The sequence below is a fragment of the Macaca fascicularis genome, chromosome 5, assembly GCF_037993035.2.
Source record: "Macaca fascicularis isolate 582-1 chromosome 5, T2T-MFA8v1.1".
NCBI classification, from domain to species: domain Eukaryota; kingdom Metazoa; phylum Chordata; class Mammalia; order Primates; family Cercopithecidae; genus Macaca; species Macaca fascicularis.
Genome location: NC_088379.1, coordinates 980296 through 1001425, shown reverse-complemented (window position 1 = coordinate 1001425; position 21130 = coordinate 980296). Strand labels below are relative to the sequence as shown.

At 60.1% G+C, this 21130-nt stretch overlaps 1 protein-coding gene across 3 annotated transcripts in view; it reads left to right on the top strand.

Moving 5' to 3' along the window:
* GAK (cyclin G associated kinase) overlaps positions 1-21130 on the top strand; it is an 89107-nt gene that overhangs the window by 22852 nt on the left and 45125 nt on the right. For all 3 annotated transcript variants that reach the window (XM_045391989.2, XM_005554253.4, XM_005554252.4), the window contains 5 exons: positions 5652-5794; positions 14473-14598; positions 17161-17250; positions 19890-20025; positions 20408-20520. In XM_045391989.2, coding sequence (XP_045247924.2) covers positions 5652-5794; positions 14473-14598; positions 17161-17250; positions 19890-20025; positions 20408-20520 — 608 coding nt within the window. The remainder of the gene's footprint in view (positions 1-5651; positions 5795-14472; positions 14599-17160; positions 17251-19889; positions 20026-20407; positions 20521-21130) is intronic.

Here is a 21130-nt window from a genome sequence, read left to right as displayed (position 1 = left end):
TTCTCAACATTGTGTTCTGCAACGTCAAACCTGGGGAAAATTTGAAGGCAGCACAGGGGGCATCCACTGTCCACTTCCTGCTCGTGGGGTTCCCCAGACTTGAGCGTGTCCCACGGCGGCTTTCCCTCTCTCCTTTCTAACCATTTTAAAAAAAGTCCCAGACATCAAGACCAGAAAGTCTCATAACCCTATATAGCCTGAGAGAAATTCCATGACGGCCACCGCTGTTTGTGCGCCTGAGAAGATCCTCGCGATGTGGTGAGGCTGTGCTGTGTCATCTGTGCTGGGTCCTTCCTGTCCCTGCTTCCCCATCCCTGTCTCCCTGGTCCCTGACATGTCACTCCCAGCCCCTCCCGTGCGTACATGCAGTCCATGCTGGGCTGTGTCCCCCGCCCCTGACATGTCACTCCCAGCCCCTCCCGTGCGTACATGCAGTCCATGCTGGGCTGTGTCCCCCGCTCCTGACATGTCAATCCCAGCCCCTCCCGTGCGTACATGCAGTCCATGCTGGGCTGTGTCCCCCGTCCCTGACACGCCGCTCCCAGCCCCTCCCGTGCGTCCTTGCAGTCCATGCTGGGCTGTGTCCCCCGTCCCTGACACGTCGCTCCCAGCCCGTCCCATGTGTGCATGCAGTCCGTGCTGGGCTGTGTCCCTCGCCCCTGACACGTCGCTCCCAGCCCCTCCCGTGCGTCCTTGCAGTCCGTGCTGGGCTGTGTCCCTCGCCCCTGACACGTCGCTCCCAGCCCCTCCCGTGCGTCCTTGCAGTCCGTGCTGGGCTGTGTCCCCCGCCCCTGACACGTCACTCCCAGCCCCTCCCGTGCGTCCTTGCAGTCTGTGCTGGGCTGTGTCCCCCGTCCCTGACACGCTGCTCCCAGCCCCTCCCGTGAGTCCATGCAGTCTGTGCTGGGCTGTCTCCCCCGTCCCTGACACGTCGCTCCCAGCCCCTCCCGTGCGTACATGCAGTCCGTGCTGGGCTGTCTCCCCCGTCCCTGACACGTCACTCTCAGTCCCTCCCGTGCGTATATGCAGTCCGTGCTGGGCTGTGTCCTCCGTCCCTGACACGCCACCCCCAGCCCTTCCTGTGCGTACACCAAGGCCTCATCAAGGCTCCTGTGTGTGGTCGGTTGAGGTGTCTGTCTGTCAGTCTCTGTTGTCCATGGCACTTTTTTCTCTGGATGTCCCTGGGCTTGGACACCAGCTCCTGGGCTGTGCTTCCAGGGCCTCCCACAGAGCTGGGAGGTGCTGAAACCGGCGGGATGCAGATTCCTCCGGCGCACGCGTCACACCATAGGGCCTTCCGCTCGTGGTGTTACTCGTTGTCAGTTTTCATTGTAAAAGAATACGTGCTCACTGACAAAATACAAATAACACAGAGTTAGGCCAGGCGTGGTGGCTCACGCCTGTAATCCCAGCACTTTGGGAGGCTGAGGTGGGTGGATCACTTGAGTCCAGGAGTTCGAGACCAGCCTGACCAGCATGGCGAAACCCTGTCTCTTTTGTATTGTAAAAATACAAAAATTAGCCAGGCATGGTAGCGGCTGCCTGTAATCCCAGCTACTCGGGAGGCTGAGGCAGAAGAGTGGCTTGAACCCGGGAGGCGGAGGTTGCAGTGAGCCAAGATCATGCCACTGCACTCCAGCCTGAGTGACAGAGCAAGACTCCATCTCAAAAAAAAGAAAAACCCAACAACAACCCAGAGTTGTATGGGTGCTTGTAAAACTGGGATTTTACTTTATATAATTTTCCTTTTTAAAAATTTACCGTTATCAGGCATGTTTTTTTTGGAGACAGGGTCTTGCTCTGTTGCCCAAGCTGGAGTGCAATGGTTCATAGCTCACTGTAGCTTCAAACTCCTGGGCTCAAGCGATCCTCCCGCCTTAGCCTCTGGAGTAGCTGGGACTATAGGCATGCACCACCATGCCCAGCTAATTTTAAAGAGTAAATTTTTCTTAGAGACAGAGTCTCACCATGTTGCCAGGCTGGTCTTGAACGCGTGAGCTCAAGCAATCTGCCCATCTTGACCTCCTGTAGCACTGGGATTACAAGTGTTGGCCACTGTGCCTGGCTAAGTTTTGTATTTTCGTAGAGATGGTATCTCACTGTGTTGCCCAGGCTGGTCTTGAACTCCTGGGCTCAAGTGATCCTCCCGCTGAGGCCTCCTGAGGTGCTGAGATCGCTGGCGAGAGCGCCCTGCTCAGGTGTCTTTCCACACAGCGCGGTCGCTTCGTGCCATCCAGAAGGCTGCTTGGTTTTCCTGGTGTGGATGCATCACTGCGTCTTCTGTTCGAGGCCCGTGGGCTTCTTCCTGGGGCTGCAGCCTGCCTGCTGTGAGCCTTGCCCCACCCTCTGCCCAGCACACTTGGGGCAACTTGAATAAAGGCCAGATGGGGCTTCCTGTTGGTCTAGTGATGGATGTTTTGCTGTTTATGTCCCTTGCTCATCATTTGGGAGAGCAGAAAGCCTTTGCAAGGGGTAAATCTTGGCTCTAGACATCCCGGCTTTGGAAAGCTTGAGCAGGACATGTGTGAGAACTGAAGCTGCTTGGTATCCAGTGTGTTCCCAGGATAGTGTGCATAAGGGAGTGGCGGGGGTGGGGCCGGAGCCAGCGGCTCAGCGCTGCCTCTGTATGGGGTAGTGTAGGAAGGAGAGGGGTCGGGCCCAGCCCCTCGAGTCATAAATACATGAGGCAAACTAACACCTGCGCACCCTGCCGGCACACTCCCAAGGACTGCCTGTCTGGAGCAGCGTGTGCGGCTGGAGAGCTGCAGGGCTCTGTGGATGGCACAGCTGTGCCAGGTGAGAGCCGCGGCATCGCTAAGAAGTGGGAGGAACGTGGGCTTCCCCGTGCAGCTGCAGGTACAGGGCTCGCTGGAGGCCTGGAGGTCGGACTCTGGGGATGTGCCCGGCCCCTCGCATGAGGCAGCCCCTCCAACGCCCTCTCTGGAAACAGCCACGTAGCCGTTCCCCACTCAGCCACATACAGAATTTTTAGTTTTGAACACCCCATTTATTCTCACTGAGAATGAGGCACTGAACAGGGAGGCCGGTTACCGCGGACACGGACTCGCCCATCCATGATGTCGGAGCCAGCGTAGAGGGCAACACACCCCGTTCTGACTCCCCGGCCTGGCCTCGCCTCTCCCGGGTCTGTTCCTCTCTTTCTAAGCATCCTGTTCCTCCTGTGAGTGCCCCTCATTTTTCTTGAGAGCCCCCCTGTTTCTCTGAGTGTCGGCACAAAGGGCTGGGAGGGCTTTCACCTGGGGTTGAGGGCCAGGGCTGGCAGAGCTGGGGGAGTGGGAGGGCCCCTCAGCTGGGTGCCTGGAGACTCCGCGGCAGGCGGGGGCAGTGCTGGGCTGTGCTGGGGGCACGCAGGCGGGTCCGGTGTGTGAGTTGATTCCAGCGTGGCCTAGCCTGAGCTGTGGCGGGTCCCAGCCTGCTCTCATGCCATGCCTTCGTTGTCAGTGGAATTGAGTTGGCTGCACGCTCTGCTGTGTGCAGGCACCAGGGGCTCAGTGACTCGCCAGACACAGCTGATCCATGCCTACGCCAGATCGCTGGGTGGCTCAAAGAGCCAGGGGGAGAATGAGTCCCAGGAGAAGGGTGCACGTTTCGGTGGTTTGGGCAGAGTTGGTTCCCTGGGAGGTGAGCGGAAGGGGCCGTCTGGGAGGCATCCTGGCCGCAGAAGCAGCGTGCGAGTGGTCCTGAGGCCGGGAGGAAGGGAGGCCGGTGTGGCTGGGGACACAAGCTCTGGCAGCGTGGGGGAGACCCTGGGTGCGGGTTCCGTGGGTGGTGGTGCTGGCCTTGGCTCTGGGGCCGCGTGGGTGGTGGCCTTCGGGGCGTGGAGTGGGATGAGCAGAGGGTAGAGAGCAGAGGCAGGAGCTTGGGGCTGAAGAGATGGAGCACAGGATGCAGAGGTTCCAGGGTGATGCCACACGTGGGCTGTGGCCAACTGAGATGGGCAAGACCCAGGGTAAGATCAGGGTAGGAGCAGGATGGGTTGGGTCTCTGCGTCTGTGGGGGCTGCGTGGGGGTGCTGGGGTGACTGGTAGTGTGAATGCTTTGGTCCCCAGCAGGTCCTCAGCCCTGCATGCATCCCGGCTCCACACCCCTGGTTTCCTGGTTGGGCCAGGGCAGGGGTACCTGGAAGGTGCCAGCCACGGCAGGACAGGCTCCCTGGGGTGTGGGCCGCGTGCAGGCATTGAGACTGTGTGAATGTGAGAATGATCATTTGTCATCTGAGGACACTGAGTGTTCACTTAGAGGTTTGAGCACTTGTGTATTTGTACTCATCTCTCTCTGTGTCCATGTTAATGACACACCTGGCTCGGTTGCCAGGACGCAGATGTAGTTCTCATGTTAATGGCTCGCAGACTCGGCTGCCGGGACACCCATGTGGTTCTCACGTTCACGGCTCACAGGCTCAGCTGCTGGGACGCCAATGTGGTTGGTGCTTCGGTGGCTCTTGGGCGTCTTGTCCCCTGGGCTCTGCTCTGTGACTTGACTGTGGGGCTGCTCTGGGCCCACCCTGCCGCTGGGTGGTGGTCCCGCACGGGGCTGTGGTGGGCATCCTCATACCCACAGCCCTTTCTGCAGCAGCTGAAGGAAAGGTGGGAGCGGCACTCAGGGTGAGCTCGACTGGGGCTGTGGCTGGAAAAGGCTATGTGGCCCAGTGTGGCGCAGTCTGTAACGTGGCCCAGCATGGCACAGTCCGCAACGTGGCCTGGGGGGTGGCGGAGTCTGTAATGTGGCCTGGGGGGTGGCGGAGTCCGTAGCGTGGCCCGGCGTGGCAGAGTCCGTAGCATGGCCTGGGGCATGGCGGAGTCTGTAGCATGGCCCAGCGTGGCGGAGTCCGTAGCGTGGCCTGGGGGTGGTGGAGTCTGTAGTGTGGCCTGGGGCATGGCGGAGTCCGTAGCGTGGCCCAGCATGGTGGAGTCTGTAGCGTGGCCTGGGGCATGGTGGAGTCTGTAGTGTGGCCTGGCGTGGCAGAGTCTGTAGCGTGGCGTGGCGTGGCGGAGTCCATAGTGTGGCCTGGGGCCAGGGAGGCAGAGCACTGATAGCTCCATGGTGATGTTAACAGGAGAGGGTGGTGACTGCAAGTTGTCCAGGTTCTTGGCGTTTTGAACAAATTGAATGAAACGTCCAGCAAAACAAAGAGTGAAGCAACAAAAGAACGTTAGCAGGGATTTATTGAAAACGAAAGTACACCCAACAGCATGGGGGTGGCCCAAGCAGCGGCTCAAGGGCCTGGATGCAGAATTTTCTCCGGTCCAAATACCCCCAGAGGTTTCCCACTGGCCACTTCGTGCTCACCTCATGTAAACGAAGTGGTAACCTGCCATCAGCTTGATGGTTGCAGAAAGCAGCCAACCAGAAGGTCACACTCCTGTGCAAACATAATTGATTAGGAATCAGATTGGAGGCAAGGTTGAAGTTACAAAGTTGAAAACAAAGAGACCTGCAGTCAGGCAATTTCCCATCTGCCCAGGCAGAAAAGGTCAAAGGGAGTCACCTCTGGTCCTTTTGTTACTCAGGCGTGGAAAGTTAGAGTTTTCCTTTCCATTTAGTTCTGGGAAGTCTAAGTGAAACAGCGTTAGGTTCCCTGCCTCCAGACCCTGTTCTCCTGCCTCCATGTGAGTTTCATTCTCTTTTAGGGCAGCTGGTGGAATTTTTGAAGAAAATGGAGTCTCGAGGTCCTCTGTCGTGCGACACGGTTCTGAAGATCTTCTACCAGACGTGCCGTGCCGTGCAGCACATGCACCGGCAGAAGCCGCCTATCATCCACAGGGACCTCAAGGTAGCGGCTCCCTCCACACGCGGCTCACAGCCTCTGGGGGGTCCCGCTTGGTTAGGATGCGAGGGTGAGAGCAGGTGAGGCTGCACCATCTCACCTAGAAGATGTGTGTGAGCCTCTCAACGGCGGAAGCGGATCTTCCAGAAACGTCGCCTTTCCAGCCCTGAAGAAAACTACCGTCTGTCTCACAGGCCTTTGCTGACAGAGGGGATGGCCCCACCTCTGTGCTGGGGGCCTTCACTCGCAGCCGGGGGTGCTCACAGCCTGGAGCTTCCGTCTGGAATTCCAGGTCCCCATGCTGGGCGCTTGCTCACTCCGTTCTCCGTGGGGAGCTGCGGACAAGGATGCTCGCCAGAGGTGTCAGTTCAGGCCCCCCATTCCTGCTCACCCCACACTCCTTCCTCAGCCCCCCAGTGGTGTCAGTTCAGGCCCCCCATTCCTGCTCACCCCACGCTCCTTCCTCAGCCCCCCAGTGGTGTCAGTTCAGGCCCCCCATTCCTGCTCACCCCACGCTCCTTCCTCAGCCCCCCAGAGGTGTCAGTTCAGGCCCCCCATTCCTGCTCACCCCACGCTCCTTCCTCAGCCCCCCAGTGGTGTCAGTTCAGGCCCCCCATTCCTGCTCACCCCACGCTCCTTCCTCAGCCCCCCAGTGGTGTCAGTTCAGGCCCCCCATTCCTGCTCACCCCACGCTCCTTCCTCAGCCCCCCAGTGGTGTCAGTTCAGGCCCCCCATTCCTGCTCACCCCACGCTCCTTCCTCAGCCCCCCAGTGGTGTCAGTTCAGGCCCCCCATTCCTGCTCACCCCACGCTCCTTCCTCAGCCCCCCAGAGGTGTCAGTTCAGGCCCCCCATTCCTGCTCACCCCACGCTCCTTCCTCAGCCCCCCAGTGGTGTCAGTTCAGGCCCCCCATTCCTGCTCACCCCACGCTCCTTCCTCAGCCCCCCAGTGGTGTCAGTTCAGGCCCCCCATTCCTGCTCACCCCACGCTCCTTCCTCAGCCCCCCAGTGGTGTCAGTTCAGGCCCCCCATTCCTGCTCACCCCACGCTCCTTCCTCAGCCCCCCAGTGGTGTCAGTTCAGGCCCCCCATTCCTGCTCACCCCACGCTCCTTCCTCAGCCCCCCAGAGGTGTCAGTTCAGGCCCCCCATTCCTGCTCACCCCACGCTCCTTCCTCAGCCCCCCAGTGGTGTCAGTTCAGGCCCCCCATTCCTGCTCACCCCACGCTCCTTCCTCAGCCCCCCAGTGGTGTCAGTTCAGGCCCCCCATTCCTGCTCACCCCACGCTCCTTCCTCAGCCCCCCAGTGGTGTCAGTTCAGGCCCCCCATTCCTGCTCACCCCACGCTCCTTCCTCAGCCCCCCAGAGGTGTCAGTTCAGGCCCCCCATTCCTGCTCACCCCACGCTCCTTCCTCAGCCCCCCAGTGGTGTCAGTTCAGGCCCCCCATTCCTGCTCACCCCACGCTCCTTCCTCAGTCCCCCAGTGGTGTCAGTTCAGGCCCCCCATTCCTGCTCACCCCACGCTCCTTCCTCAGCCCCCCAGTGGTGTCAGTTCAGGCCCCCCATTCCTGCTCACCCCACGCTCCTTCCTCAGCCCCCCAGTGGTGTCAGTTCAGGCCCCCCATTCCTGCTCACCCCACACTCCTTCCTCAGCCCCCCAGTGGTGTCAGTTCAGGCCCCCCATTCCTGCTCACCCCACGCTCCTTCCTCAGCCCCCCAGAGGTGTCAGTTCAGGCCCCCCATTCCTGCTCACCCCACGCTCCTTCCTCAGCCCCCCAGTGGTGTCAGTTCAGGCCCCCCATTCCTGCTCACCCCACACTCCTTCCTCAGCCCCCCAGTGGTGTCAGTTCAGGCCCCCCATTCCTGCTCACCCCACGCTCCTTCCTCAGCCCCCCAGAGGTGTCAGTTCAGGCCCCCCATTCCTGCTCACCCCACGCTCCTTCCTCAGCCCCCCAGTGGTGTCAGTTCAGGCCCCCCATTCCTGCTCACCCCACACTCCTTCCTCAGCCCCCCAGTGGTGTCAGTTCAGGCCCCCCATTCCTGCTCACCCCACGCTCCTTCCTCAGCCCCCCAGAGGTGTCAGTTCAGGCCCCCCATCCCTGCTCACCCCACGCTCCTTCCTCAGCCCCCCAGTGGTGTCAGTTCAGGCCCCCCATTCCTGCTCACCCCACGCTCCTTCCTCAGCCCCCCAGTGGTGTCAGTTCAGGCCCCCCATTCCTGCTCACCCCACGCTCCTTCCTCAGCCCCCCAGAGGTGTCAGTTCAGGCCCCCCATTCCTGCTCACCCCACGCTCCTTCCTCAGCCCCCCAGTGGTGTCAGTTCAGGCCCCCCATTCCTGCTCACCCCACGCTCCTTCCTCAGCCCCCCAGTGGTGTCAGTTCAGGCCCCCCATTCCTGCTCACCCCACGCTCCTTCCTCAGCCCCCCAGTGGTGTCAGTTCAGGCCCCCCATTCCTGCTCACCCCACGCTCCTTCCTCAGCCCCCCAGTGGTGTCAGTTCAGGCCCCCCATTCCTGCTCACCCCACGCTCCTTCCTCAGCCCCCCAGTGGTGTCAGTTCAGGCCCCCCATTCCTGCTCACCCCACGCTCCTTCCTCAGCCCCCCAGTGGTGTCAGTTCAGGCCCCCCATTCCTGCTCACCCCACGCTCCTTCCTCAGCCCCCCAGAGGTGTCAGTTCAGGCCCCCCATTCCTGCTCACCCCACGCTCCTTCCTCAGTCCCCCAGTGGTGTCAGTTCAGGCCCCCCATTCCTGCTCACCCCACGCTCCTTCCTCAGCCCCCCAGTGGTGTCAGTTCAGGCCCCCCATTCCTGCTCACCCCACGCTCCTTCCTCAGCCCCCCAGAGGTGTCAGTTCAGGCCCCCCATTCCTGCTCACCCCACGCTCCTTCCTCAGCCCCCCAGTGGTGTCAGTTCAGGCCCCCCATTCCTGCTCACCCCACGCTCCTTCCTCAGCCCCCCAGAGGTGTCAGTTCAGGCCCCCCATTCCTGCTCACCCCACGCTCCTTCCTCAGCCCCCCAGTGGTGTCAGTTCAGGCCCCCCATTCCTGCTCACCCCACGCTCCTTCCTCAGCCCCCCAGTGGTGTCAGTTCAGGCCCCCCATTCCTGCTCACCCCACGCTCCTTCCTCAGCCCCCCAGTGGTGTCAGTTCAGGCCCCCCATTCCTGCTCACCCCACGCTCCTTCCTCAGTCCCCGAGTGGTGTCAGTTCAGGCCCCCCATTCCTGCCTACCCCACACTCCTTCCTCAGTCCCCCAGAGGTGTCAGTTCAGGCCCCCCATTCCTGCTCACCCCACGCTCCTTCCTCAGTCCCCCAGAGGTGTCAGTTCAGGCCCCCCATTCCTGCTCACCCCACGCTCCTTCCTCAGCCCCCCAGTGGTGTCAGTTCAGGCCCCCCATTCCTGCTCACCCCACGCTCCTTCCTCAGCCCCCCAGAGGTGTCAGTTCAGGCCCCCCATTCCTGCTCACCCCACACTCCTTCCTCAGTCCCCGAGTGGTGTCAGTTCAGGCCCCCCATTCCTGCTCACCCCACGCTCCTTCCTCAGCCCCCCAGTGGTGTCAGTTCAGGCCCCCCATTCCTGCTCACCCCACGCTCCTTCCTCAGTCCTCCAGTGGTGTCAGTTCAGGCCCCCCATTCCTGCTCACCCCACGCTCCTTCCTCAGCCCCCCAGAGGTGTTGGCCCAGGCCCCCAACTCCTGCTCACCCCGTGCCCCTTCCTCGGCCCCTGGGCGGTCCTGCACTCCGCAGTCCCTCCCTGGTTTGGCCTATTGGAGCCAGGAGGAAGCCCGGCGCTCCTCTGTTTGGCCCTGTCACAGGCGCTGGGATGGGGGTCTGGACCCCTTACCTGCTCAGCGTGAGGGGAGCTCTTAGCACTTCCTGACTGTCCCCCCACTGCACCTCCCATTCTGTTCATGGGCAGACTCCCCTACCCATCTCTGCTATCATCACAGGTTTCTCTGAGGCGTGGCATGCCGGGGTTGCTGTGATGCGGGCATGAGCCACCGGCTGCATGTAACAGGGCCGCCCTGGCTACCACACCACCACCACACTGGTGCTTCTGGGCTGGGGCTGGGCCCGCACTCTGCTCCTGCCCACCACACCGCCACACAGGTGCTTCTGGGCCGGGGCCGGGCCTGCGCTTCATGCTGCCGCTGGCACTGTGTGGTTTCCGTGTAACGTGGCTGCTTCCCACAGCTCCACAGAGGACACTCCCACCCTGTGGGCCGTCCGTGCCCTGAGCTGCCTGTGTTGATTTTGGCTGGCCTGCTGGGGGAGTATAGTCTGATGGGTTGTGATTTTGTGTTTTCCTGATATTAATGAAGTTGAATGTGTGTTATAGTCATTCAGGTCTTGTTCTTCAGTAAACTTCGTTTTGTTTTTGCCTTTTTAGAATTTTTTCCACTGGCTTGTGTGTTTGGTTCATTGGAGCAGCTTGTGTGTTCTCATAATCTGCTAAATGTTGCCTGTGTTGCCGGCGTCTTCTTGTTTGTGGCCCGGTTTTCACTCCCGCAGTGTTTTCTAAAAAACGCAGGACCTTGTGAGGCGTCTCCTGTATCCATGGAGCTTGTGCCCGGCCTGCCCGTGGTGGCTCCCGGCCTGCGCGTGGTGGCTCCCGGCCTGCCCGTGGTGGCTCCGTCTTCCTTGCTGAAGCAGTTGCTTTTGCTGAAGAGGTCTTTTGGGGTATTTTTTTTTTTTTTTTTTTTTTTGAGTCAGAGTCTGGCTCTACAGCCCAGGCTGGAGTGCAGCGGCACTAACAGGGTTCACTGTTGCCTTGACCAGCTGGGCCCGGGTGATCTCCCACCTCAGCCTCCTGAGTAGCTGGGACCACAGGCGCACACCACGCCTGCCTAGTTTTTGTATTTTCAGTAAGGATGGGGTTTCGCCATGTTGCCCAAGCTGGTCTGGAACTCCTGAGCTCAAGTGATCCACCTGCCTCAGCCTCTGAAAGTGCTGGGATTCCAGGCGTGAGCCACCGCGCCCAGCCTGCTGAACAGTTTTAAAGCCTCATCACTCCCTGATGCTTTTGTCCATGTCTCTGGGGACGTGAGGACATTTCTGTTTTGTTTTCTTAGGCGGAGTCTTGTCTGTTGCCCAGGCCGGTGTGCAGTGGCGCGATCTCAGTTCACTGCAGCCTCTGCCTCCCGGGTTCCAGTGATTCTCCTGCCTCAGCCTCCTGGGTAGCTGGGATTACAGGCACCTGCCACCATGCCTGGCTAATTTTGTATTTTTAGTAAAGACAGGGTTTCACTGTGTTTCCCAGGCTGGTATTGAACTCCTGGCTTCAGATGATCCTCCTGTCTTGGCCTCCCGCAGTGCTGGGATTACAGGCGTGAGCTGCCACACCTGGCCAGGACATTTTCTATGTGGTTTCCACACCATTATCTGCAGTGAGGTGGGAAGAACAGAGCCTTGTTTCTTGCCCTCTTATTCTCAGCCCTGGTTTTCCCAAAGTGTGGCTTCTCTCAGACCTCCCTAATCTGGAGTGGCGCCTCTGGCCACGGCTTGTGGAGGACGCCCTGTGCTGACCTTGGCTCCCCACCGCTGCTCCGGCCAAGGGGATGAGGAGACCATTGAGGCCCCAGCCTCGTGGCGTCTCTTGTGGAGCATGGCGCTGTTTCAGGTCCTGCTCCCAGCACCCACCCCAGCTGCTCCTCCAGGGGCTAAAATCCACCTGGCATGTGTCTGGAGGTTTCGTCCACCTGGAATTGACCTTGTGTGACCTGAGGTGGGAGCTGTGTCCTTGTGTCTACCTGGCCCTGCACCCAGTGCATTGGCTCGTGTCTGCCCATGCGGCCACCTGGGCCCACCTCCTCTCCAGCATCCACTCGTCGGTACCTAGGAGGCCCTGGAGCCCCCCAGGTTTCCCCGTGTGCCCTGGGTGGGGGTGCCCAAGCCGCGGGCACCCAGACCGAGCTGTTCTTCCTACACAGGCTCATTCTGCCTCAGCCCACCTGGGGCCAAGGCTGCGGCAGACAGCTTCCCTCTGCGTTTCTCTGGTTAGGGCCTTTTCTCTACTTGGCTGTACGCCCATACTTTGTAGCACAGGTGTCTTCACGTAGATTTTGAATATGGGTAAGGGTGGCCTTTGTCGTTTATCCCCTGAACTCAGAGGGTCTAGAATGTCAGGGTGTAAGGTGGCCGGCTAGGCAGATGCCTGTGGGCGCTGCCGTGGAGCCTTCTCCTGAGCCCCAGGCCCTTTTGCTCCTGCTCCTTCCTTTCCTCCCTCCCTCTCTTCCTTCTGTTTCTTCTTTCTTTGTATTTTCCTTTTCTGAAAGTACATTCTGCCCAGCTCACAGGGTTGATTTCCAGGGAAGCTTCTTCAAGGTTGCAAGCAAGACCCCTGGTTTCCAGAAACCCACGTGCCTGAGGCCCCGTTGTGACGGAAGGGGCTGCAGGGCTCCAGGAGGGGCCGGTCCTGCCCGTGGAAGGTGCTGTTTGCTGTCTGGTTCTTCCTGAGGAGGCTCTGAGTGGCAGGTTTTCTCACGGCACCGAGACCCTCCTGGTTTGCGTTGTTGAAGTGCGATGGGTTGTGTAGCGAGGCCTGAGTGTGTATTTTAAGGAAAACAGTAACGGAAGGGTTGAAGTTTGTGAAGAATCAGGGCTTGTGAGCCAGGCCTGCACTTGACAGCCCTGGTCTTTGCAGCTGCTCCACGGTGACGTGGCAGGAGCCCAGGCCAGCACCGCAGCCTGCGGGTGTGCACCTGTGGCCTCCGCCGCAGGAGTCTGCACAGCTGTTTGCGGAGGGGCAGGCAGCACGCGCGGCCCCACTCGCCTGCCCCGTGCCTTGTCCTGCTGTGCACACAACTTCTTCTCTGTTGGCTGTAGAATGGGAACAGGCACACGCGAGGGGGCGGGGCGCTCCTGGGCCTTCAGTGGCCGCGTGCCGCTGCGTCTCCCCCTGTCTGCATCTGAGCAGATGATCTTTTCTCCTCTGGACGTCCTGTGAGTGGAGCCTGGCCCCACACTCTGCATCGGGTTCTCTTGCTCAGCCCTGTGCTTCAGAGGCCTCTGTCCGAGTGTGGCCCGCACCTCCTCGAGGACCAGTGGTGGCCTTCGGCTTCGCTGGGTTTCTCTGGTCGGCCATGGGTGGCGTGCCTGTCCGTTTCTTTCCCTTGTTTATGATGAGCTATCCTGTCTGCACCGTGTGGACAGCCTGTCCAGCTTGCTGGTCCGCGGAGCAGGCGTCCTCTCTAGGACCGGGGTCTGCAGGCCACTGTGGTCAGAGAGCGTCGGCATCTAACCCTGGGCGTCCCCTTGCACTCTTGGATGCCACGGCTCTGTCTTTTGCCAGCTCGGGGCATGGCGGGTGCTGCTCCCTCAGTCTGTCCTGGGTGCCCGTGGCCTTGGTTTGCATTTTTCTCCTGTCGACGAGGCTGGCTTGTCAGAACTTGGGCTTCCTCTGGGGAGGTGCCTGCCTTTTCCCCGACTTGCCTTCTCCTCGATGCCTGTGGGAGCCCGGACTGGCCGCGTGCGTGCCGAGCACCTTCCGTCTGTGGCTGGCACGCTGCCCTCCCGGAGCTCTGTGCTGGCATTGTTCTCACCCTCCAGAGGGGATGCCTGTGCTGGCCGTCCCGCCACGTCTGTGCTGTCTGTCTTGTTGAAGAAGCCGCTCCTTCCCTGTCTCAGAAGGAGCTCCTCTGGGCTGTCTCCAGAAAGATCTGTGGTTTGCCCTGATGTTGGGGCTGAGGCTTCCTTGGTTATGTGAGCTGTGGGATGAGGCCTTCTCCTCTTGTTCCACGTGGGTGCCTGGTGCTGGCAGCTGTTTGCCATGGCTCTGCCGTGAAGACGGGTGTGTGCCGTGTGGGGCTGAGTCACTGCGTTGCCGCCTTGTCGCACGTGCGGCCTCTGGCGTCCGTGGCTTCTCAGTGGCACTCGCTGGACTCCCTGTTGGGCCCGAGCTCCTGGGCCCTGTTATCAGAGCCGCACTAGGAGGTGTAATGTGGCTTCACAACTGTGTGGCCCTTTCTGGTTCTGTGTGTCTCTGTATACTTTTTTTTGAGATGGAGTCTCGATCTGTCGCCCAGGCTGGAGTGCAGTGGTGCAATCTCGGTTCACTGCAGCCTCCGCCTCCCGGGTTCAAGCTATTCTCCTGCCTCAGCCTCCCGAGTAGCTGGGACTACAGGCGGCTACCACCACGCCTGGCTAATTTTTGTATTTTTAGTAGAGACAGGGTTTCATCATGATGGCCAGGCTGATCTTGAACTCCTGACCTCAGGTGATCCGCCTGCCTCGGCCTCCCACAGTGCTGGGATTCCAGGCGTGAGCCCCCGTGCCCAGCCCTGTTTATTAATCCATTATTAATTGAGTTATCTTTCTTTGATTTATGGGTCGTTCTTAATTTTCTGCTTTTTATTTTTCTGAATTACACATATTACATTTGATCAGAAGTTATTTAAGACATCTTTGAGGAAGGCTTCTTTGCTGACCTGTGAAATCCCTCAACCCCTCGGGGCCTGCTTCTCAGGCCGGACCCCCCGCCAGAGCCCCTGTGCCTGGGCCTGAAGCAGCCCCTGCCCCCCCGTGCTGGCCGGTGCGGAGCTGGCTGTGTCCGCAGGTGTGAGGTGCTGCAGCCGCGGCCCTGGGCGAGCGCCGTCTGCAAAGGGCCCTGGCTGTGTCTCATACCCGTGCACTTTCCCTGAAGTCCCGTATCTGTCTACGCCAAGTTCATGGGCTGTCTTCTGGAATTTTACAGGTTGAGAACCTGTTGCTTAGTAATCAAGGGACCATTAAGCTGTGTGACTTTGGCAGTGCCACGACCATCTCGCACTACCCGGACTACAGCTGGAGCGCCCAGAGGCGAGCCCTGGTGGAGGAAGAGGTGAGCTGAGCGCGGCCTGTGCTGGGGGAAGCTGGCCCTTCCCGCGTTCCGCGCCCTGAGTGCTGAGTGCTGTTTCCCGCCGGGGTGCTTTGAGTGCGGACGTGCAGCTGTCCTGGAGCCAGAACCTGAGCAGCATCACCCAGGCCGGCCTCCGTGGCCGGGTCAGCGGCCGCGCCCTCGAGATGTGGAATGTGGTACTTCCCCTCCATCATCCTCCCAGTCCCACCCCTGAGTATTGTAGGGCTGTTTTTTTCTTGGATTTTTGGTCACGGTAAGATGTGCCTAACAGTACTTTATCATTGTGGCCGCTGTAAGTGGGCGGCTCGGCGGCCGAAACCCCTGCAGAGTTGTTCCAGCATCCATCCCCAGAACTCTGTTACCCTTTAAAACACAAAATGTCTAATTTAAAAAAAAATCACTTAGAAATATATGTGCATGGGAGACTGGACGGCTCCGTCCCCGAGACCCCTGCAGGGGAGTGAGTGGCGCGTCCTCTGAGTGTGAGCAGCTGGCATCCTGTGGCAGTCTGGGTGGGTCCACATGCCCCTGAGGGAGACTCAGACCGAAAAGAGATGGGAACCGGCAGAGCCGCCCTCAGCATTGGTGGCTGGGAAGGGGTTTCCTGGGATGGGCAGAGGGCAGGGACCGCAGGGGCACAGACTCTGGGACCAGGATGCTGGTGGGGCCCCTGGGGCATCCATTCCAAAGGCTCCCCAAGCTGCTCATTTGCAGTTTCTGCATTTTCCTACAGCTAGCTTACACTGCATAAAAAGTGTATGTAATGTGTACAAACAACACAGAACAGAAAATAGGAATGGTGGGGGCAGGGAGCATCTGAGCATGGCGGCCAGGCAGCCCCCCAGGCCCTCTGAGCTCACGTGCCATGCATAGTACACGTGGGTGCTCACGCCCCACACGGCACACACCCGTCTCCATGGCAGAGCCACTGGCACCTGCAGCTCTAGCACGTCCATGAGGCCACGGTTCCTCCTCAGTGAGGGCTTGGCCGGCATCTGCACAGCCCACAGTCTCAGGGCCACCTTCCCTGGCACTGAGGAAGCAGACCCTGCAAGGCCCAGGGCTTGCTATAGCCCTTCCCTCCGCACTTGAGACCCAGGATGGGTTGTTGAGGGCTCCCCGTAGAAGTGCTGGGGTGCATTTCCTCCTCCGGAGTGGTTCTGTCAACTCACTTGAAATGCGTTTGGGCTTATCTGCCTATTTGTATGAACAGACTTTTTTTTTTAACTTTTTAATTTTTTTTGAGATGGAGTCTCGCTCTGTCGCCAAGCTGGAGTGCAGTGGCGTGATCTCGGCTCACTGCAACCTCCGCCTCCCGGGTTCAAGTGATTCCCCTGCCTCAGCCTCCGGAGTAGCTGGGACTACAGGCACCCGCCACCACGCCTGGCTAATTTTTTGTATTTTTAGTAGAGATGGGGTTTCACCGTGTTGGCCATGGCTGGTCTCAAACTCCTGACCTCGCGATCCACCCGCCTCGGCCTCCCAAAGTGCTGGAGTTACAGGCGTGAGCCACTGTGCCCGGCCTGAACAGACTTTATTTTTTAGAGCAGTTGAAGGCAACAAAAAGTGGAGCTGAAAACACAGGGTGCCTTCTCACAGCCCCTCCTTCCTCTGAGCCCCTCACATCCTTGGCTCTCCTCCCAAGTTCCTTTTTCCAGAGATGGGCAGATAGATGCCGTCTCCTGCCACGCGTAGCCTGCTCTCGCCCTGTGTCTTGGAACTGTAGGAGTTATTTGCGCTTTCTGGACTCGGGCCTTCTTGCTCTTGTGTCTTGCATTTGTAGCTGACTGTTCGGCCTCAGGGAGGTCATTCCTGAAAAGCAGGTCTTCCAGTGGAGGGCGCTTTATCCTGCTTTCCATCCGCTCTCATTTTCCTGTTCCCTTTAAGAAACTGTGGCCTGCACAAGGCCATGGGCTGTCCTGCTGTGTAACTGCAGAGCCCACTTGCCCACTGCTCTCCTGCGAATCTGCAGCTGATGGTGGAGTTTGTGTGTCTGCCGTGCATGGAGATTCACTCTCTCCTCACAGCTCTGCGGCCCCAGCCTCTGACTCTCACAAGTGCCTCCGTACGTTTGTGAGGCTCTCCCTTGTTAACCTTGAACCAGTGGGGTGAACTTGGTGGGCAGCTTCCTCCTCCCACAGCCTTTCGCGTACCCTGGGGCTCTGGGCGTCACAGAAGCTGCTCTGGGTGCAGCCACTCTGGAGCGGGGCCCTTGTGCCAGGTGAGACACCCTTCTCAGCAAGCGGATTCGGCGCGCAACAGGTCAGTGCATTGGTGCCGACGTGCCATGAAGCACGGGAGGCCGTAGGAGATTGCAGGAGGTGAATGACTCAGTCCTCGTCGTAAGGAGCGCGCCGAGGCTGAAGATGACAGAGGAGCTGGTACATGGGGCCGACTGGCCTGCAGTCATCCCGGGGCACAGTGTGCGGGGCAGGCTGCTCCTCAGTCTGCTGTGCATTTGGAAAGCGGCACGAAAGTGATGCAACAGAAAAAATACTGTTTGTGGGGTGCAACTTTTCCTTTGAAATGTTTGTGTGTTTTCAGATCACGAGGAATACGACACCAATGTATAGAACGCCAGAAATCATAGACTTGTATTCCAACTTCCCGATCGGCGAGAAGCAGGATATCTGGGTGAGGTCCGGCGCCTCTCAGTGGCAGTGCCTGACTCTGTGCGCCCTACTCAACCCCAGGCAGCATGGGCTGGGCACCTGCCACTCCGAACCGGCCTGCCTCCTCAGCCCCCTCTTCTCCTCCACTCCCCTTTTCTTTTTCCTTTCCTTAAGGATCACCATGACTACTACTATTTTTGTTTTTGGAGACAGGCTCTTCCTCTGTCGCCCAGGCTGGAGTGCAGTGGTGCGACCTCTGCTCAGGCTCACTGCAACCTCCGGCCCCTGGGCTCAAGGGATCCTCCCACCTCAGCCTCCTGAGTAGCTGGGACCACAGGTGCACACCATGCCCGGCTATTATTTCGTATTTTTGGTAGAAGGTGTGGTCTCACCATGTTGCCCAGGCTGGTCTCGAACTCCTGAGCTCAAGCAGTCCACCTGCCTCAGCCTCCCAAAGTGCTGGGATTACAGGCGTGAGCCATCGCGACCGGCCCAACCTTGACTTCTTTTAATGGGGATGAATCGAGTAGCAGTCGGGGGCATCCTGTGCAGCTGGGTCGGCCCAGAGCCTGCGTGGCTGGGTCCGCCTGAGGCTTCCCTCAGCCCTGTTTGTGTGTCTGTTCCTGAGTGCCTTGACCCAGGAGCATCCCTGCCACACCCCAGCCTTGGTGTGCTCAGCTCCCCTCCTCAGAACCAGGCCAGAGTGAGGGCTGAGCCTGAAGGCTGTGGTGTCTCCTGCGTGTCTCCTGTGGTGTCTCCTCCCTCTTCCCTGCACCTCTCCAAGGCCATGTCCCTGTTGACTGAGGGTGACCGTGTGTGGAAGGCGTCCTGCCTTGTGGTTCCTTTGACATCCCCTCACTCTGTCATTCAGCCGCCAGATGCGGCAGTTGGCCCTCCATAGTGTATCTGCCTAAGGACCGGGACAGTCATGCCATCCGCCGCAGCACATGGGCTGCACACAGACAGCCCATGGGGCCGCAGGCTGAGTCCCCGTGTCCCTTGAGGAGTGTGGAAGGATGGGGCCGTGTACGTGGTCCTTGCCTGTGTTCTCGGCCCACCCCAGTGACTGGCCGTCTGCACATCCCGCACGAGGACGCTCCTGGCCGGCTCTTGCCCAGCCTGGGGTCCCGGTGTGAGCTCTTATTCTTGACTGGATAAGATCCTGATGCCGAAGTCATCTCCAGTCCCTCCTCCGGGCTCACGTAACTGGGTGACTGATGAGAAGTCGCTGATTATTCGAGGCCAGTTCTGGGAAAATCCTGAGCGGACTGAGGAGGCTGCTTCCTGCAGCTTCTGCCCCGTGCCCTACACTCTGTGTGGGGTCAGGTCTGAAAGGTGGGGCTCTGCTGTTGCCAAGGACAGGACAGGCACCTGCCCCTCGCGTAGCACACAGCAGGGTCTATGCTGGTCCCACCAGCCCATAGATCCTCAGGGAGTGTGGGAACCCCTGAATTTTGAAAGGAACCTTTTTGTTGGTTTGTTTGTTTGAGACAGAGTCTCGTTCTGTTGCCAGGCTGGAGTGCAGTGGCACGATCTGGGCTCACTGCAACCTCCGCCTCCCGGGTTCAAACGATTCTCTGCCTTAGCCTCCTGAGTAGCTGGGATTACAGGCGCCCACCACCACGGCTGGCTAATTTTGTATTTTTAGTAAAGACAGGATTTCACCATGTTGGCCAGGCTGGTCTTTAACTCCTGACCTTGTCATCCACCCGCCTCGGCCTCCCAAAGTGCTGGGATGACAGGCGTGAGCCACCGCGCCCGGCCTGAACGGAACCTTTTAATCTTGAGAACCTGGAGTCCGCTTAACACTGTCACCTGGACAGTTCTTTGTGGTGAATAAAGGTGGAGCATCGAGGCCTCCCCGTGCCGTGGGAAGCGCTGCCAGCTCCACACAGTCAAGAGATGTTTGTGTCACCATGGACTGTACTCCCAGGATCCCAAGGAAGGGGCCACCCTCAGCCAGTCTCCATGTCTGCGGTGCTCTTCCCACACCCTTGTCCCCGTGGGCCCGGGCGTCACCCCTGCTCTCCCCGCAGACCCAGGCATCAGCCGGCACTCCCCACGGCCCCAACGTCACCCCTGCGTTCCCTGCCGGCCCCAGTGTCACCCCTGCAACTCCCCGAGTTCCCAGGCATCACCCCTGCACTCCCCATGGGCCCCGGTGTCACCCCTGTACTCCCCAAGTTCCCAGGCATTAGCCCTGTGCTCCCCGTGGGTCCCGATATCACCCCTGCACTCCCTGAGTTCCCGGGGGTCACCCCTGCTCTCCCCATGGGCCCAGGCGTCACCCCTGCACTCCCTGAGTTCCCAGGTGTCACCCGTGCTCTCCCCATGGCCCCAACGTCACCCCTGCACTCCCCGAGTTCCCAGGTGTCACCCCTGCTCTCCCCATGGCCCCAACGTCACCCCTGCACTCCCTGCAGGCCCAGGTGTCACCCCTGCGCTACCTATGGCCCCAATGTCACCCTTGCGTCCCCTGCGGGCCCAGGTATCACCCCTGTTCTCCCCATAGCCCCGACGTCACCCCTGCACTCCCCGCAGGCCCAGGTGTCACCGCTGCACTCTCCATGGGCGTGGGCGTCACCCCTGCACTCCCCTCAGGCCGGGGCGTCACCCCTGCACTTCCCACAGGCCCGGGCGTCACCCGTGCTCTCCCCGCAGGCCCTGGGCTGCATCTTGTACCTGCTGTGCTTCCGGCAGCACCCTTTTGAGGATGGAGCGAAACTTCGAATAGTCAATGGGAAGTACTCGATTCCCCCGCACGACACGCAGTACACGGTCTTCCACAGCCTCATCCGTAAGTCCCGCTGGGGTGCGTGCTTGGGGCAGGACCCTGGAGCACAGGCCCCGCGTGGTTCTGGAGACCCCGCGCAGCCTGGGGCACTGCTCCCCCGGCCCCACTCCCGCCCGTCACTGTGGTTTTGACAATGTCCCTGCGGGTGGTTTCCCCGCAGCTCCCCTGCTGCCCGCCCCGCCGGTGAAATTGCGGTGCTCTGAGTGGTGGTTTTTGATCATTTTGTTTGGTTTTTGTTCTTCCCTTTGCCGCTCCCTCCTTGCTTCTGACGTCACTGATGTGTGTAGAGGGAGTGGCCTCTGGTGGTCTGTGACCTCTGCCAGGGCAGGGGGTGCCGACCCGTCTGGGGAACCGTGGGGCCGAGCGCGCTGTGCTTCTGCCGCAGGCGCCATGCTGCAGGTGAACCCGGAGGAGCGGCTGTCCATCGCTGAGGTAGTGCACCAGCTGCAGGAGATTGCGGCCGCGCGCAACGTGAACCCCAAGTCTCCCATCACAGAGGTGAGGGAGGCAAACGTGAGCGCCAGATCCCCCGCAGAGGGGAGGGAGGCACACGTGAGCCCCAAATCCCCCGCAGAGGGGAGGGAGGCACGCGTGAGCCCCAAATCCCCCGCAGAGGGGAGGGAGGCACATGTGAGTCCCAAATCCCCCGACAGGGGAGGGAGGCACATGTGAGTCCCAAATCCCCCCCAGGGGAGGGAGGCACGTGAGCCCCAAATCCCCCACAGAGGGGAGGGAGGCACACATGAGTCCCAGATCACCCCACAGAGGGGAGAGAGGCACACGTGAGCCCCCAATCCCCCCACAGAAGGGAGGGAGGCACACGTGAGTCCCAGATCCCCCACAGAGGGGAGGGAGGCACACGTGAACCCCAAGTCTCCTATCACAGAGGGGAGGGAGGCACACGTGAGCCCCCAATCCCCCCACAGAAGGGAGGGAGGCACACGTGAACCCCAAGTCTCCTATCACAGAGGGGAGGGAGGCACACGTGAGCCCCCAATCCCCCCACAGAGGGGAGGGAGGCACACGTGAGCCCCAAGTCTCCTATCACAGAGGGGAGGGAGGCACACATGAACCCCAAGTCTCCTATCACAGAGGGGAGGGAGGCACA